Source organism: Ranitomeya variabilis, chromosome 3, assembly GCF_051348905.1.
Source record: "Ranitomeya variabilis isolate aRanVar5 chromosome 3, aRanVar5.hap1, whole genome shotgun sequence".
NCBI lineage: Eukaryota > Metazoa > Chordata > Amphibia > Anura > Dendrobatidae > Ranitomeya > Ranitomeya variabilis.
In genome coordinates, this window is record NC_135234.1 from 71,765,772 (window position 1) to 71,783,742 (window position 17,971).

Genomic DNA, 17,971 nt, shown 5'->3' on the forward strand with positions numbered 1-17,971 from the left:
GACCTGAAATGTCGTGCGCACATACCCCGAATTAGCTTCCTGCGGAGTATGCCATAGGACTGTGCTTTAGACGGGGATTTAGATTGTAGGCTGCATTAGGGACAAGAACCAGATGTGAACCTGTCCCTGCACTCTCACTATAACGCAAACAATGACAATGTGGGTGCCTAATACACAGAGATTAGACTGCCACGTGGGCCGTGACCGGTGTGTAAACAGTGCATGAAATGAGCTATAGGGGGCGCAATACAAATAAGCAAAAGACCTCATTACCTCTGGTATATCCACCATCCTCCGCTGCTTCTTGTCCCTCCAGTTCCAGTCTAAAACAAGGTATTTTAAGGATTGCAAGCTGAGCCCATCTATAAGCGAAAGAACAGGCACGTTACCACCCGACTAATGGATCACAAGGCACAATACCTGATATACTGAACGTGGGAACAGTGGACAAAGCAAAGAATTCACTTCTCGAATCCCGAACAGAAGAGCACCACATTTGAAGCCCTGCTATAAAAGACCTATGGCCTATGGTCAGACAATTTTACAAAAATACTGACAGTAGAGAACACTAAGGGCAGCCTCTCTGTCTGGAAACGGCTGGTATCAGGGAACGATTGATATTTCAATACACACCAAGTGGAGATGTTAGGTAGCCGTACACTTTAGGTCAACCAGAGGACAGCTATTCCTACGGACCCCTCGCCCCACACACCCTCAGTTTAGAGAGTATGTTATAAGGTTAAAACCTAGTGATGAACGAGCGTGGTCGGATAAGGTGTTATCATGCTCGTGTTCTAATAAAGTATCTTCGACGTGCTCCAATACTAGGCTCGAGTCCCCGCGGCTGCATGTCTAACAAACAGGCCATCCCTGCATGTGTTGAGGCTGACAAACAGCCAGGAGACATGCAGGCGCGGGGACTCGAACATAGTATTCGAGCACGTTGAAGATACTTTATTAGAACACGAGCATGATAATACCTTATCTGAGCATGCTCGCTCATCACTATTAGCACCCACTTCTTACCTTGTTCTATGAGAGCTTTTATCCTCTCCGGCGTTCCTACTCCCAGGTGAATGACATTACTTTCCAACCACTTTATCTGATCTTTAATCTAGGGGGAAATTTGAGAATACAGTGGTTATTTCAGATGTTTTATAAGCCTAGTAAATGGTTATATCCTCTATCATTATTTTATTTATTTATTTTTTTAATAATAAAAATAGGTCATGAAAGAAGGGGAACAAAAAAATTAAATGGTTTAAAGGGGTTGTCGGGGACTTATATATTGATGACTTATCACTTGACTAGGAGATAAGGGGCAACACCCAGGAGCAGACATTAAACAGTGTGCGGACCTGTCGTGTTCCAGAGCAGAGAACAGTTGACTGTTGGGGGCACAGGGACAAGTCCTGGGACAACCCCATTAAATAGATTTTAATGAGCACAAGGATTATTTTTTCTTGTTTAAGGATTTGTATGAGATGAGAAAAACATGTCGGCTTTCTTCCACATACAGCGAGACCGATATTTCACAATACAGAAGAACTGCAAGAATACAATACCTTGAGATGCTTTGCAAATAATTTCATTATCTTGGTGTCACCTTTGAATGCATTTGTCAGTCTGCAGCAATAAGGGAAAGAATACATTAATTAAAAAAAATAAAAAATAATACATATATATGTATATATATTCCAAAGGAGAACACCAGGAGCGCTATTTTTTGATTAAAAAGATAAAGGTACAAAGTTTATTGAAAAAAATCACTAAATCACCTCCCCTTGAGAAAGCGTGCATTATTGCAGCGAAACGCGCGTCGGGGTGGCACCCAATTCAGGAGACTCCAGTACCTGGTGAGAGGTTCGCTATGTGTTATCCCTATGTTAGATTTTATGCTATTTGGCTTTTCATGGAGGGTTATTAAGGGATTTCCCATAGGCCAGCGCTAACCTTGGGCTTATCACAAGCCTGATCCTTATGGAACAAATAGAATTGTTAAGATCCATTGACTGTGGGTGTAATTAGTAGGCATGGTGGTTCTGGGGTTTTTGCAGGTGACAGACCTTCGTTTCCTCATTTATATATGTAAATGTGAACTTCATTGATATTGTTATACTGGATGTCAGTTAAGGGTGTCCTTATTTGGTGTACTTTTATATGTGTGTATTTTTTAGTGATTTTTTCAATAAACTTTGTACATTTATCTTTTTAATCAAAAAATAATGCTCCTGGTGTTCTCCTTTGGAATATAATTATTTAGGAGTTGTGGATATAGGGGCCGGGATATGGTTCTTGGTTACCTACTAACACGAGTCTGGGTTTAAATGTGTTGATATATATGTATATAATGTATAAATATATATAGTGCTGTGCATAAGTTTTAGGCAGGTGTGTAGAAAAATGCTGCAAAGTACTAATGCTTTCATTAACAGAAGTGTTAATAGTTTATTTTTATCAAGTAACAAAATGCAAAGTGAATAAACAAAAGAAAAATCCATATCAAATCAATATTTGGTGTGACCGCCCTTTGCTTTCAAAACAGCATCAATTCTTCTATGTATAGTTGCACAAAGTCAGGAATTTTGCAGGATTATAGTCACGTGTATGAATAACAAGTTATACTAAACAGGTGATAATGATATTGTTTTAAAGCCTCCTGCAGAAATAATGTTCCTTATAAGTTTGGGGCTGCATTTCAACAAATGGAGTTGAGGATTTGGTCAGGATAACTTGTGCCCTCAATGTTGAGAAATGCAGGCAGATACTTAATCATCTTACAATACTATCAGGGAGGCGTCTGATTAGCTCCAAATTTATTCTGCAGCAGCACAACGACCCCAAACATACAAAGTAATTAAGAGCTATCTTCAGTATAAAGAGGAGCAAAAAGTCCTGGAAGTGATGATCGGGCCCCCACAGAGCCCTGATATCATCATCATCATCATCAAGCCTGTCTGAGATGACATGAAGAGACAGAAGGATTTGCACAAGAGACATCCACAGAAGATCTGTGGTTAGTTCTCCAAGATGTTTGGAACAACCTCCATGTCAAATCCCTTTAAAAGCTGTGTACAAGTGTGCCTAGAAGAATTGATGCAGTTTTGAAAGCAAAGGGCAGTCACATCAAATATTGATTTACTTTAGATCTATCTTTTATTCATTCACTTAGCTTTTTGTAAACTGATAAAAATAAATGACTAACACTTATTTTTGAAAGCATTCTAACTTTGCAGACTTTTTCTACATGTAAAACTTTTGCAAAGTACTCTATACACTCATAGCCAAAAGTGTTGGCACCCTTGAAATTGTTCCAGAAAATGAAGGATTTCTCCCAGAAAATTATTGCAATTACACATGTTTTATTATACACATTCTTATTTCCTTTGTGCGCACTGGAACAACACAAAATAAAAAACACAGAGGAATAAAAAAGGCAAATCAGACATAATTTCACATAAAACCCCCAAATGGGCTGGACAAAATTGTTGGCATCTTTCCAAAACTGTATGTAAACAGCATGTGATGCTCGTTGAATCTCACCTGTGGCAAGTAACAGGTGTGGGCACTATGAAAATGACACCTGAAACCAGATAAAAAGGGTAGATGTTTACTCAATCTTTGTATTGTGTGCCACACTAAGCACGGAGGACAGAAGGAGGAGAAGAGAACTGACTGAAGACTTGAGAATCAAAATTGTTGAAAAATATCAACAATCTCAAGATTACAAATCCATCTGCAGAGATCTTGATGCTCTTTAGTCCATGCTGCGCAATATAATAAAGTTTAAAACCAATGGCATGGTATCTAGTCTCTCAGAACGTGGACGACAGAAAACAATTGATGAAAGGTAGGATAGTCTGGATGGTTGAAAAGCAGCCCAATCAAGTTCCAAAAAAAATCAGCAAAACTACCCATCGACACTAGAATGAAATGAAACGCTATGACAGGAGACCCAAGAGGACGCCACTGCTGACAGAGACACATGGAAAAGCTGGACTGCAGTTTGCCAAAATGTATGTCAGTAAGCCAAAATCCTTCTGGGAAAGAATCTTGTAGACAGATGAGACCAAGACAGAGCTTTTTGATAAAGAACGTCATTCTACTATTTACTGACAACAGAATGAGGCCTACAAAGAAATAAAACAATATCTAAAGTCATATATGGTGGAAGTTCTAAGGTGTTTTGGGGTTGTTTTGCTGCCTCTGGCACTGGGTGCCTTGACTGCGTGCAAGGCATCATAAAATCTGAAGATTAAAGAAGGATTTTGTGTCACAATGTAGTGACCAGTGTCAGAAAGGTCATAGATCTTAAAATTACTGTTGGGAGAAGGCACCTTCAAATATGAGAGACCTGGAGCAGTTTGCAAAAGAAGAGTGGTCCACAAGAGGTGTAAGAATCTTCTTAAAGGTTATGGGAAGCGAATGATTACAGTCATTTATTCCAAGGGGTGTGCAATCAAATATTAAGTTAACGGTGCCAACAATTTTGTCCAGGCCATTTTTGAAGTTTTGTGTAAAATTATGTCCAATTTGCCTTTTTATCTCCCCTTTTTTTGCTGTTCCAGTACAACAATACGTGTAATTGCAATGATTTTCTGGGAGAAATACTTAATTTTCTGGAACAATTTCAAGGGTGCCAACACTTTTGGCCAGGACTGTATATATGTATTATTATTATGAGAGAATATGGCAGATTCATATATGGCCTCAATGCAGTCTACACCATTTAAGTCACACATTGCCGATCACATTCCACTATTAAGCACACTAATTGCTGCTGCAACTTCAAATATCCTCTGCGAGCCACGTAAATCAAGGATGCTGGGCATTTTTTTGAAAGGGGATGGCACAACAGCGGCTATATGAGAGGCAGGGCTCTATGGGGACTCCAGCCCTGACGAAGAAGGATCGTATCCTTCGAAACGCGTTGGATTGGTTAATCCACATACGCGCCCGCCCATTAGCTGTGACGTCACGCTGTTCACCACGCCCCTTCTCAACGCCGCTACCGCTTCGGCGTTGCTTCCGGCCGGGGCACGCCTGAAGTGAGCGGTTTCCATCTGACTCCTGCGTCCTCCGAACAAACTTCGCGCGCAGCAAGTCGAGCTTCTTTGAGCCCACAAATCTTGCAGCAGTGAACCGGACTTTAAAGCACCAGGAGGACCTGCAGCCACACCATCTTACTGGCACGCAGTAAGTACACAACACTGCAAGCCCTGTATTTGCCTATTATTTACATTGCAGCACAATCCGTAGGGGAACTGTTATCCCCCACATATAAGCGCAGGTGATTTATTACTGTTTCTCTCATTCTAGTCTATAGGGTACGCACAGACCCCGTTCCCATCACCAGCAGCTATCATTTTTCTATCCCCCGCCCTTCCCCCTCACCTTTTTTCATCTGAGCGCCAGTGTATTCCCCCTTTTCTATTATTATTATTATGAGATAGTCATTTGCATTGTACAATGCTTGATACACAGCAAGAGCATCATAGGAGCAATGATACTGAAAGCTGCCAAGGAAGGCTTGGCTCTATGCAGAGCTGGATTAACTATTCTCTGGACAATAACTCTGGTGGAGACCCATCTTACAGGCCAGAACTCTACCAGAGCCATATATATAAGAAAGGTAGCAGTCAGCAGTGATCGAAATGATTCACAGGACCCTGGTCCAGCAGCCATGTCGGTAGTCGGTGGTGGCCAGACAAGAGCCCTGCAAAACTCCATCTATCAGTGGCCACAGGACCAAGGTCCTACATACTGATTTGTTCATCCCTTCTAGAGGTTCATACACATGGCCTCCCCACTGGAGTCTATGGGAACTATACAGACATCTCAGCCAGCACCTCCCTTAGGCTTTAAAAGCTCCAGTGATACCAATGTGTGGCCTCCTCTCCACATTTTTCAGCTGGCTAGAGTCACCAAATGGCCATCAAGGTGGGTGCTCAGAATCCCTAAATCCCAAAAATGTTAGAGAACCAAGGACACGCGCCCATGTGACCGTCCAATAACCCAGCCCAGGTTCTGTACATCTTTCTTGATGGCAGTTGTTTATTCAGCTCTAATGTCAGCCATTTTCTTAAGTAAGTATAATACCAATTTTTCCCTAATGACTCCCACTGTCAAAAATGATAATTATTTGTGGATATTGATTGTCATCTGACACTTACTTAATTAGTTCCAGAGTGCGGAGAGCAGAGCTGCAGACAACCAGCAAGAGGACAGATTTCTTTTCTTTGTGATTTTTTGATAGTTTTGACCATTTGGGGCAAACTGAAAAAACAAAGAGCGGATAACTTTTACAAGTTTACAAGTCTTCGCTGCATGCTATAACGTTGCAATCAAAATTATTCAACCTCTATTGCAAATTTGGTTTATTTTCAAAATTTACAAACTTTCTGCTATTTCTAATAAACCAAATATAATTTGGTTTCTCCAAATCAACACAAAATCCCATTTTTACTGACTGCTGCAATCGAAGAATCCCTTATAATGAATCAAGGGCTAATTAGCTGCATCAGGTGTCCTTGATACCAAACATCAAATACCTGCACTGGCCGGGGTTTTGTCGTTTTTGATCGGATGCTTATATATGATATATTTTGGAAAAGAATGGTCCTAAAATTTTAAAGAAGATATTGTTGACTTGCAAAAAACAAGAAAAAGAAACATATAGTTGGCTGCAGAGTTTGCCATTTCAAAATTAAAGAGGATGGCCGCTCCTTTTTTTTTTATATATATATGGTCTATCCTTAGCAAGATTTGGTGGCAGCAGTCTCTGAGGATTATGTTTGCACAATAAGGTGGATCTGCAGTACCGGGCCAGTGCAATTCCACAATGTTTTTTGGGGGTTTTAATTTACCGTGTTCACTATATGGTAACACTGACCTGGCAATAGGATTCCCCTCTTCGGTACAATTATGCAGATATCAAACTTGTATAGTTGTTGTTTTTTTTTTAATTAAGTGCTGAAAAAATTTTCAAAGTTTGCATGAAATTTTTTTGCTTTTGTCGCCCGTTTCCAAGGCCTGCAACATCTCCATTTTTCAGGATCTGGGGACGGGTTATGGCTTATTTTTTTGTGCCGTGAGCTAAAGTTTTTATGGATACCATTTTGGGGTAGATAGAATTATTGCTTATTATCTTATTGCTTTTTTATTGTAATGTTGTGTCAGGAATGAAAAAAAGAATTCTGGTGTTTCAAAATTTTCCTTGTTGCCGTTTATTGATCGCATTCATTTATTTAGTATTTTGATAGATCGGACATTTCTGAACGTGGCGATACCAAATAGGTGTATTTTTTTTTATTATTATTTTATTGTCAATGGAGCAAAAGAGGGGGGTGAATTGAACTTTTGTGGTTTGTTTATTTATTTATTTTTTTTTTAAACTTTCTTTTTTTTACTTTAGGCTACTTTCACACTAGCGTTAACTGCAATCCGCCACAATGCATCGTTTTCCCGAAAAAACGCATCCTGATAGACTAACATTAAGCGACGTATTGCGACCGATTGACACACGTCGCAACCGTCGTGCGACGGTTGCGCCGTGTTGTGGTGGACCGTCGGGACCAAAAAACGCTACATGTAAAGTTTTTTGCTCACGACGGTCCGCTTTTTCCGACCGCGCATACGCGGCCGGAACTCCGCCCCCACCTCCCCGCACCTCACAATGGGGCAGCGGATGCGCTGGAAAAATGCATCCGCTGCCCCCGTTGTGCGGCGGAGACAACGCTAGCGTCGGGAACCTCGGCCCGACGCTAGTGTGAAAGTAGCCTAAGGCTTAATGGTCCCCTTAGGAGACATGAAGCTGTGATAGTCTGTGCTATACATAGTGCTTCAGCACAGAAGGATCATAATGACAGGGAGCAGCGGACCCCCGGCTGTCATGACAACCAATTGGCACGCGCTGCAATCATAGGGGCGCCGATACGTAGAATGAATGACGCACTTCCGGTTGGCGTGTCTAAATCAGCCATGTGGCAGGGAAAGATGCAGGCTCAGCATGTGAGCCCGCATCAAAGTCAGGGACGCAACATATGATGAAAATATACGTCACATGTTGTGAAGGGGTTAAAGAAACACTCATTACACTCCCTGGACATGGCAGAAAGAGGACGCCATCAACAGCCACCACCAGGAAGCCGGTAATCAAAAACCTTCTGTGAGTGAAAAACACCTGCAGCAAGATTTGGTGGCAGCCATCACTGAGGTGATTTTCCAGGGTAAGGGGAAGGCTTAATGCTGAAGGTCTTTATGTCTGGGATTAAAGATTTCCACCACTACTGACCCAAAAGCACAAGAAAAGTCATCTCCTACATGTTCAAAACCATAAGACAGAAGAAAAAAAATAAGACAGAAGTTTGGGGATGGAACAAGGAAACTTTTTGGGCCTATAGACCTGCGGTTCATCTGGAAGACTAAGAATGAAGCATACGCCGAAGAGAATGGCCCAGTGCCTTGGTCACACCCTGCAGCAGATTTGGTCCCTCCGGCACTGGATCTGGCAGTGTGTGGAGGGCAAGATGGATACCATCAAGTGTCAGGAATTCCTAGGAGAAATGTCATGCTTTCTTTAAGGAAGTTAAAGCATAGAAGTTATTGGCTCCTACAATACGGCAATGACCTCAAGCATAAGTAAAAGTCCACCAAGGGTTGTCTTCAGAAGAAGTCATAGAACTTTCTGCATTGCTCATCACAATCGCCTGACTTGAACTTTATAGAAAATCTTTGATGGAAAGAAAGTAAACCCAAGAATATTGGTGAACTGGAGTCCAATAACCATCACGAATGGGCTTAAGGTACCTTCACACTAAACGATATCGCTAGCGATCCGTGACGTTGCAGCGTCCTGGCTAGCGATATCGTTGAGTTTGACAGGCAGCAGCGATCAGGATCCTGCTGTGATATCGCTGGTCGTTGGTTAAAGTTCAGAACTTTATTTGGTCGTCAGACCGGCGTGTATCGTTGTGTTTGACAGCAAAAGCAACGATACCAGCTATGTTTTACAATGGTAACCAGGGTAAACATCGGGTTACTAAGCGCAGGGCCGCGCTTAGTAACCCGATGTTTACCCTGGTTACCAGCGTAAAATGTAAAAAAAACAAACAGTACATACTCTTCTTCGCGTCCCCCGGCGTCCGCTTCCTGCACTGACTGAGCGCCGGCCGTAAAGTGAAAGTACAGCACAGCGGTGACGTCACCGCTCTGCTGTTAGGGCCGGCGCTCAGTCAGTGCAGGAAGCGGACGCCGGGGGACGCGAAGGTGAGTATGTACTGTTTGTTTTTTTACATTTTACGCTGGTAACCAGGGTAAACATCGGGTTACTAAGCGCGGCCCTGTGCTTAGCAACCCGATGTTTACCCTGGTTACCCGGGGAGCTCGGCATCGTTGGTCGCTGGAGAGCAGTCTGTGTGACAGCTCTCCAGCGACCAAACAGCGACTAAACAGCGACGCTGCAGCGATCGGCATCGTTGTCTGTATCGCTGCAGCGTCGCTAAGTGTGACGGTACCTTAAGGGTATGTGCACACGTCCGGATTTCTTGCAGAAATTTTCTGACGAAAACCGGAAATTTTCTGCAAGAAATCCGCATTTTTTTTTTTGCGGTTTTTTTCCGTTTTTTTCGCTTTTTTTAGCATTCTGCAAGCGTAATTAGCTTGCAGAATGCTAAAGTTTTCCAAGCGATCTGTAGCATCGCTTGGAAAACTGACTGACAGGTTGGTCACACTTGTCAAACATAGCGTTTGACAAGTGTGACCATCTTTTTACTATAGATGCAGCCTATGCAGCATCTATAGTAAAAGATAGAATGTTTAAAAATAATAAAAAAAATAAAAAAAATGGGTATACTCACCTGCAGGCGTCCGTTCCTATAGATGCCGGTGTGGTTCAGGACCTTCCATGACGTCGCGGTCACGTGAGCGGTCACATGACCGGTCTCGACCAATCACAAGACCGTGACGTCATCGCAGGTCCTTCACCGCACACCAGCTATAGAAACCGAAGCGGCAGCATGCAGCGGAGAGGCAGGAAGACATCGAAGGTGAGTATATGACTATTTTTTATTTTAATTCTTTTTTTTTGACCAATTATATGGTGCCCAGTCCGTGGAGGAGAGTCTCCTCTCCTCCACCCTGGGTACCAACCGCACATAATCTGCTTACTTCCCGCATGGTGTGCACAGCCCCGTGCGGGAAGTAAGCAGATCAATGCACTCCTAGGTGTGCGGAATCCCCTGCAATTCCGCATTTTAATGAACATGTTGCTTTTTTTTCCGCGATGCGATTTTTTTGCGGAAAAAAAGGCTACATTTGCACAAAAAATGCGGAATACACTGAAAATAATGGGAGGCATATGTTAGCGGTTTTTTCGCGTTTTTATCACGTTTTTATAGCGAAAAAACGCGAAAAAAACGCAAAAAATACTGAAAGTGTGCACATGGCCTAAGGGTCCTCGGGATCTGGCAGAAGATGGTATCTGGATGCTTACAGCAGCTCATTACAGCCAGAGAGAACTCACCAAGGTACTAAAGACGCTAAATTATCCTCAGACCACAGAGGTCAGTAAAAGTAACATCATGTATTGAATGTGCAGAAGCCATTTGTTATATTAGTTGTGTTGAGATATTTAATAAACTGTGTTTGTTTCTTTGGTTTATCGCAAACAGCAGAAAGTTTGTACAGTTTGCTATTAAATTTGCAATGAGGGGGATGAATAATTTTGATTGCAACTTTAGGCTGAACAGATGCTGTTTGTTGTAAGTATGAAATAAGAATACAATGGCATGTATGGGAAGTGAATCACTAATGTATTGTGTCACCGATCAATCCAATACTGCTACTGACCACTAGATGGTGGCCCGCGACCATCCGACAGCCCCATATACTGTCATTATAAGCCACGCGGGACACGGATCATTCTGCACATATACTATGTAATGGATGTAGCATTGTACGCTTCCAAAATAGCTGTTTTATTGAGTATTCACTATGGAAAAATGGCTGTGGCTTCCCCACGCTTTAAAATATACTTACTCTCCCTCAGGTAAGATGATAAGGTATGGGTGAGGTCGTTTTCTTTTGCAAAAGAATGGTCTATGAATGTAAAAAAAAAAGGTTTTCATTAATTAGAACAACAGCAACAAATAACAAGGGAGATTGCCTAAATTAAATGCACCAGAATTCTGTCTTAATATTAGCAAACCTGGAAGTGCATTGGGGGATAGCAGTGACCTAGGAGAACACCCACCCCTAATGCACCGCCAGGCTAACTTGTGTACGGCTGCAAAGTTCAATTTCACGTGGCTGGCACAGTGGATGCCTACAATACAATTCTTATTATCATCTACACATTCATACTACTTGTTTGCTTATTAAAATCGTCCTGACAGATTCTCAGTTCACACAGCACTTCAGCATTATGGCAGAGGATTAAGATGAGGTTATTTTTCAACATTTGTCACTGCAAATAAATATAGGTGTAACAGACCATATATGTCAGAGCAGAGAGGCCTGAGTGTCAAAGCAGGGGGACCCGGGCGTCAGAGCAAATGGTATTGGGCGTCAGAGCAGAGGGACCCGGGCGTCAGAGCAGAGGGACCCGGGCGTCAGAGCAGAGGGACCCGGGCGTCAGAGCAAATGGTATTGGGCGTCAGAGCAGAGGGACCCGGGCGTCAGAGCAAATGGTATTGGGCGTCAGAGCAGAGGGACCCGGGCGTCAGAGCAAATGGTATTGGGCGTCAGAGCAGAGAGACCCGGGCGTCAGAGCAGAGGGATCCGGGCGTCAGAGCAAATGGTATTGGGCGTCAGAGCAGAGGGACCCGGGCATCAGAGCAGAGGGACCCGGGCGTCAGAGCAGAGGGACCCGGGCGTAAGAGCAAACGGTATTGGGCGTCAGAGCAGAGGGACCCGGGCGTCAGAGCAGAGGGACCCGGGCGTCAGAGCAGAGGGACCCGGGCGTCAGAGCAAATGGTATTGGGCGTCAGAGCAGAGGGACCCGGGCATCAGAGCAAACGGTATTGGGTGTCAGAGCAGAGGGACCCGGGCGTCAGAGCATAGGGACCCGGGCGTCAGAGCAGAGGGACCCGGGCGTCAGAGCAAATGGTATTGGGTGTCAGAGCAGAGGGACCCGGGCGTCAGAGCAAATGGTATTGGGCGTCAGAGCAGAGGGACCCGGGCATCAGAGCAAATGGTATTGGGCGTCAGAGCAGAGGGACCCGGGCGTCAGAGCAGAGGGACCTGGGCGTCAGAGCAGAGGGACCCGGGCGTCAGAGCAAATGGTATTGGGCGTCAGAGCAGAGGGACCCGGGCATCAGAGCAAATGGTATTGGGCGTCAGAGCAGAGAGACCCGGGCGTCAGAGCAGAGGGATCCGGGCGTCAGAGCAAATGGTATTGGGCGTCAGAGCAGAGGGACCCGGGCGTCAGAGCAAATGGTATTGGGCGTCAGAGCAGAGGGACCCGGGCATCAGAGCAGAGGGACCCGGGCGTCAGAGCAGAGGGACCCGGGCGTAAGAGCAAACGGTATTGGGCGTCAGAGCAGAGGGACCCGGGCGTCAGAGCAGAGGGACCCGGGCGTCAGAGCAGAGGGACCCGGGCGTCAGAGCAAATGGTATTGGGCGTCAGAGCAGAGGGACCCGGGCATCAGAGCAAACGGTATTGGGTGTCAGAGCAGAGGGACCCGGGCGTCAGAGCAGAGGGACCCGGGCGTCAGAGCAAATGGTATTGGGCGTCAGAGCAGAGGGACCCGGGCGTCAGAGCAAATGGTATTGGGCGTCAGAGCAGAGGGACCCGGGCATCAGAGCAGAGGGACCCGGGCGTCAGAGCAGAGGGACCCGGGCGTAAGAGCAAACGGTATTGGGCGTCAGAGCAGAGGGACCCGGGCGTCAGAGCAGAGGGACCCGGGCGTCAGAGCAGAGGGACCCGGGCGTCAGAGCAAATGGTATTGGGCGTCAGAGCAGAGGGACCCGGGCATCAGAGCAAACGGTATTGGGTGTCAGAGCAGAGGGACCCGGGCGTCAGAGCAGAGGGACCCGGGCGTCAGAGCAAATGGTATTGGGCGTCAGAGCAGAGGGACCCGGGCGTCAGAGCAAATGGTATTGGGCGTCAGAGCAGAGGGACCCGGGCATCAGAGCAGAGGGACCCGGGCGTCAGAGCAGAGGGACCCGGGCATAAGAGCAAACGGTATTGGGCGTCAGAGCAGAGGGACCCGGGTGTCAGAGCAGAGGGACCCGGGCGTCAGAGCAGAGGGACCCGGGCGTCAGAGGAAACGGTATTGGGCGTCAGAGCAGAGGGACCCGGCATCAGAGCAGAGGCATCCGGGCGTCCGAGCAGAGGCATCCGGGCGTCCGAGCAGAGGCATCCGGGCGTCAGAGCAGAGGCATCCGGGCGTCAGAGCAGAGGCATCCGGGCGTCAGAGCAGAGGCAGCCGGGAGTCAGAGCAGAAGGACCTGGGAGTCAGAGCAGAGGGACCCGGGAGTCAAACCAGAGGGACCCAGGAGTCAGACCAGAGGGACCCGGGTGTCAGAGCAAACAGTATTGGGTGTCAGAGCAGAGGCAGCTGGGCGTCAGCGGGGCCCGCGCATCAGAGCAGTGGGTCCTGGCTGACCTGTTTCTGCATGCTAGTAAACACATAATTCTCCGAGGCCAACATAAGGCTACATAAATGAATAGTGACTACCAGGAGACAATGGCCGCTGGCCCATCACACCAACGATACCAGGCCAAGGAAACTAGGTCACTGCTAGGGCAAACAACCCCGCTTATGAATAAATCAGCTTTCCCCTAAGGAGCGTGGCTAAAAATAAACAGGTATGGAATAAGAAACCTTTCATTTTCTTGAGAAGGGAAGACAGATCTTGCTCATACATGAAATATCATATAACACAAGGAGATTATTGCTGGAAATATCCTACAACACTTATAATAATCACAAGCCCAAAAGCCTAGGCCTTGGGTTTCTCCCAATGGTTCAAATAGAGTGCAAGCAAACAAGAGCTGGACTCGAGAAGCCTATACTTACATCCCAACCACACACTGAAGTCTCTGCGGTTTCCAAAAGTGAGCAATTTTTATTTAACCTTCCCTGTGGTTTTTTTTATTCTGGGGATAAGGTTTAGGCCCAGAGAAGACATCAATCAGTCAGAACTTCTCTTAAAGGGCAACTACAACCTGCACACGCTGGAGGCCGCCATTAATAATCAGCATTTATCCATGAGAAGAAACCCCATCAACTTATTAGAAAGCAATGTAATGACTGAGGTTACTGGCAAGCCAACGGCATGGACCTCAGAGACACCACGAGGTCTAAGGATGGATGAATTACAGACACGTAAGGAAAATAACTATTACTGGGAAATCTTGAATATGTAAGAAATCTCTATCAGAGATCCCGCAAGTCACAAGAGTGTGGATGTCAGACCATGTGAGAACCTGCAAGGAGACAAAAGCCGGTCTCTGCTGCCATCACTTAACCACTTATGGGGTCATGATCAGAGAAGGTACGGTAAGTAAGGGGCACCATGGCTGGTATTCTAAAGGGGTGGCCATGGTTGCAAAAACATGTTCGCCTCCTTTTAGAAACAGTGACCCCCTCAGCACTGCGCTGTGCATGTTCTTACAGCTCAGTTGCAGTCACTTCAATGGGGATGAGTCGCAATACCACACACAACCTATGATCAGGGGTGGCGCTGTTTTAGAACATAAAAGGCCATGTGTTTCTAATCCTAGATAATTCCTTTAACCCTTCAATTACCAGGCTCAATTTTCATATTCCAAACATTTCCCAATAAAACCTGAATAATAAAACTAAAATCATATATCACCCCAATCTACCCTCAAGGACACCTTCATGTAATTTTGCATTATAGTCTAATAAATATATAAGTTCGAAACACACGCGACTTATTGTTTTACTTACTTGCAGATATCTTCATAAAATTTAGCAAAACAAAAAACACGAAAAATCTCAGTGATTCAGGTGGCAGTAAACATCTTAGTTATGGAGCCAACTGATGGCACAAAGGTTCATTAGATGTGAAACTGCTCATCTTCTCATGGCTTCAGTGAGCACCTATCTTCCCTGACTAGTAAAAGGGGTGATAACATGAAGAAAAGTTGCTGAGAGCGGGGAAGAGATGAGAGTAGTAGACTCAGCTTATAAATTCTAGGAGAAGAAACAATGGAGACATGGGGTTTACTGTGCTGAGGACACCAGTAGATGAAACCAAGAAATACCAGTAGATGAAACCAGGGCATACCGGTAGATGAATCCAGGGCATACTGGTAGATGAAACCAGGAAATACCGGTAGATGAAACCAGGAAATACCGGTAGATGAAACCAGGAAATACTGGTAGATGAATCCAGGGCATACCGGTAGATGAATCCAGGGAATACCGGTAGATAAAACCAGTGAATACCGGTATATGAAACCAGGAAGTACCGGTAGATGAATCCATGGCACACCGGTAGATGAAACAAGGAAATACCGGTAGATGAATCCAGGGCATACCGATAGATGAAACCAGGGAATACCGGTATATGAAACCAGGGCATACCAGTAGACGAAACCAGGGCATACCGGTAGACGAAACCAGGGCATACCGGTAGATGAAACCAGGGCATACCGGTAGATGAAACCAGGGCATACCGGTAGATGAAACCAGGGCATACCGGTAGATGAAACCAGGGCATACCGGTAGATGAAACCAGGGCATACTGGTAGATGAAACCAGGGCATACCGGTAGATGAAACCAGGGCATACCGGTAGATGAAACCAGGGAATACCGGTAGATGAAACCAGGGCATACCGGTATACGAAACTAGGGCATACCGGTAGACGAAACCAGGGCATACCGTTAGATGAAACCAGGAAATACCGGTAGATGAAACCAGGAGACCAAGGGTTTTTCTGTGTGGTATATTATTAATGCATTTCAAAGCTGTCTTTTTCTGATGAAGAAGTTTGTTAACTTTGAAACACCTTGACAATAAACCCGACAGAAATATCCTTTTGTTTCCTGGTTTCAGCTACCGGTATTTCAATTACTGGTATTCCCTGGTTTCAGCTACTAGTATTTTCGTAATTGCAGTGAACCCCATCTCTCCATTGTTTCTTCTCCTTGGGTTTACTTGTGGGTCTGCAGCACCCGACAATCTCAAGCTATTTGACTTATGTCTCACACAACTCTATCATGTGAGCAATTCCCAGTACCTTGAACAAAGGTGTGGACGTGACTGGCCCGAGAATGGCAATATTTGTCTGAGCACAGCCTTAGAAGATTCCACAAAACACAATTTATTTTACCCTACTTACTGTGTGCATTATACTCTTATCCAGGATCGTTGTCAGATTACTAGAAGATACATACATTGATGTTGAGTTCCTCACGCTTACATAGTTGCCCAATCACATAAAACATTGGACTGGACATTACACACGTATACTCATTTATTTTCTATCCTGGTTTCGAGAAAGTATTAACCAAAACCTATTAGACTTAAAAAAATTGTCTAATGACAGACATTTATGGCATATCCTTGTGATGCCAAAGATCTCAGGTAGATACAGTGCCCACCTCTTGATAAATAATAATGCACTTGTTGTATTTGGAACTCCCATAGCAATGAATGGAGAACGGCAGCTCGTGTCACCTCTCCACTCACCGATGGTTGGACACCAGCTGAAATAAGGGGTTAGGGAGACCTCCACTCTTGAGATAGGTGCAGGTCCAAGAGGTGGGACCCACATCTATCAGACATGTGTGACAACCTTCAAGAAGAAGCAGCAGATATATAAAATGACTAGATGGTGGCCCGATTCTAACGCATCGGGTATTCTAGAATATGCATGTCCACGTAGTATATTGCCCAGTTACGTAGTATATTGCCCAGTGACGTACTATACAGAACAGAGACACGTAGTATATTGCAAAGCGCAGTAGTATAGAGCAGAGCCACGTAGTATATTAGCCAGTCACGTAGTATATTGCCCAGCCACAGGTTAAAAAATAAAAAAGAAACATATACTCACCTGTCCGAGGGCCCCTTGTAGTCCACGGCAGCTTCCGGTCCCAGGCTTTGTCTGTGCACTGCGCACTGCGCAGGTCTTGTGATGACGTCACGGTCACATGACCGTGACGTCATGGCAGGTCCTGCTGCCATACCATCTTTGCCACCGCAAGCTGCAACGGAAGATGGCGGGCGACGCGAGCGGCTCAGCGGGCTACAGAGGGTGAGTATAGCAGGTTTTTTTTATTTATTTATTATTTTTAACATTACATTTTGTACTATTGATGCCGCATAGGCAGCGCCAATAGTACAAAGTTGGGGACACACAGGGTTAATAGCGGCGGTAACGGAGTGCGTTACCCGCGGCATAACGCGGTCCGTTACCGCCGGCATTAACCCTGTGTGAGCGGTGTATGCGCGCGCCGGGCAGTGAGTGCGGGGAGTAAGCGGCCATTTATTTTTTTTCTGTGCGCGTCGCTGATTGGTCGCGGCAGCCATGACAGGCAGCTGCCGAGACCAATCAGCGAACGAATAACCGTTACGGAAGTTGAGGACAGACGGAAGTGCCCTTAGGCAATTATATAGTAGATGATTGGTAACAGAACGATAGGCCATACCTGAAAGTTTGAACTCCTCCATCTCAATCACTGAGCGTGTCTTCTTGTAGAATTGCTCAATCACATGTTGAAGATCTTCTGGGGTTCCAGGCTTTGGTGCAGATGTTGCAAGAACATCCGTAATTGTTTTCTGAAGTGTAATAAAATATTTGTAAGTTAATCAAAAGGGTACAAAGATATATTAAAAAAAGGCTTTGGTCACATCTGCATTAAGGCTTTCAAATAATGCAAGATCAATTGTATAGTAATGCTCTTTGCATGCTTTGAGCAAATAAAGCAAGACGACCCGGTCTTTCAAGATAATCTGTAGACTGCGTGGTTCAATGGAGATGCCTACATGCCA

The 17,971-nt window shown here is 45.1% G+C and overlaps 1 protein-coding gene across 3 annotated transcripts in view; it reads right to left on the reverse strand.

Moving 5' to 3' along the window:
- The window catches only part of CMSS1 (cms1 ribosomal small subunit homolog), a 398,466-nt gene that overhangs the window by 1,673 nt on the left and 378,822 nt on the right, over positions 1-17,971 (reverse strand). For all 3 annotated transcript variants that reach the window (XM_077294137.1, XM_077294136.1, XM_077294138.1), the window contains exons 4-9: positions 17,629-17,758; positions 11,038-11,097; positions 6,174-6,276; positions 1,566-1,626; positions 1,027-1,114; positions 274-362 (exon numbers count right to left, since the gene is read on the reverse strand). In XM_077294137.1, the coding sequence (XP_077150252.1) occupies positions 274-362; positions 1,027-1,114; positions 1,566-1,626; positions 6,174-6,276; positions 11,038-11,097; positions 17,629-17,758 (531 nt within the window). The remainder of the gene's footprint in view (positions 1-273; positions 363-1,026; positions 1,115-1,565; positions 1,627-6,173; positions 6,277-11,037; positions 11,098-17,628; positions 17,759-17,971) is intronic.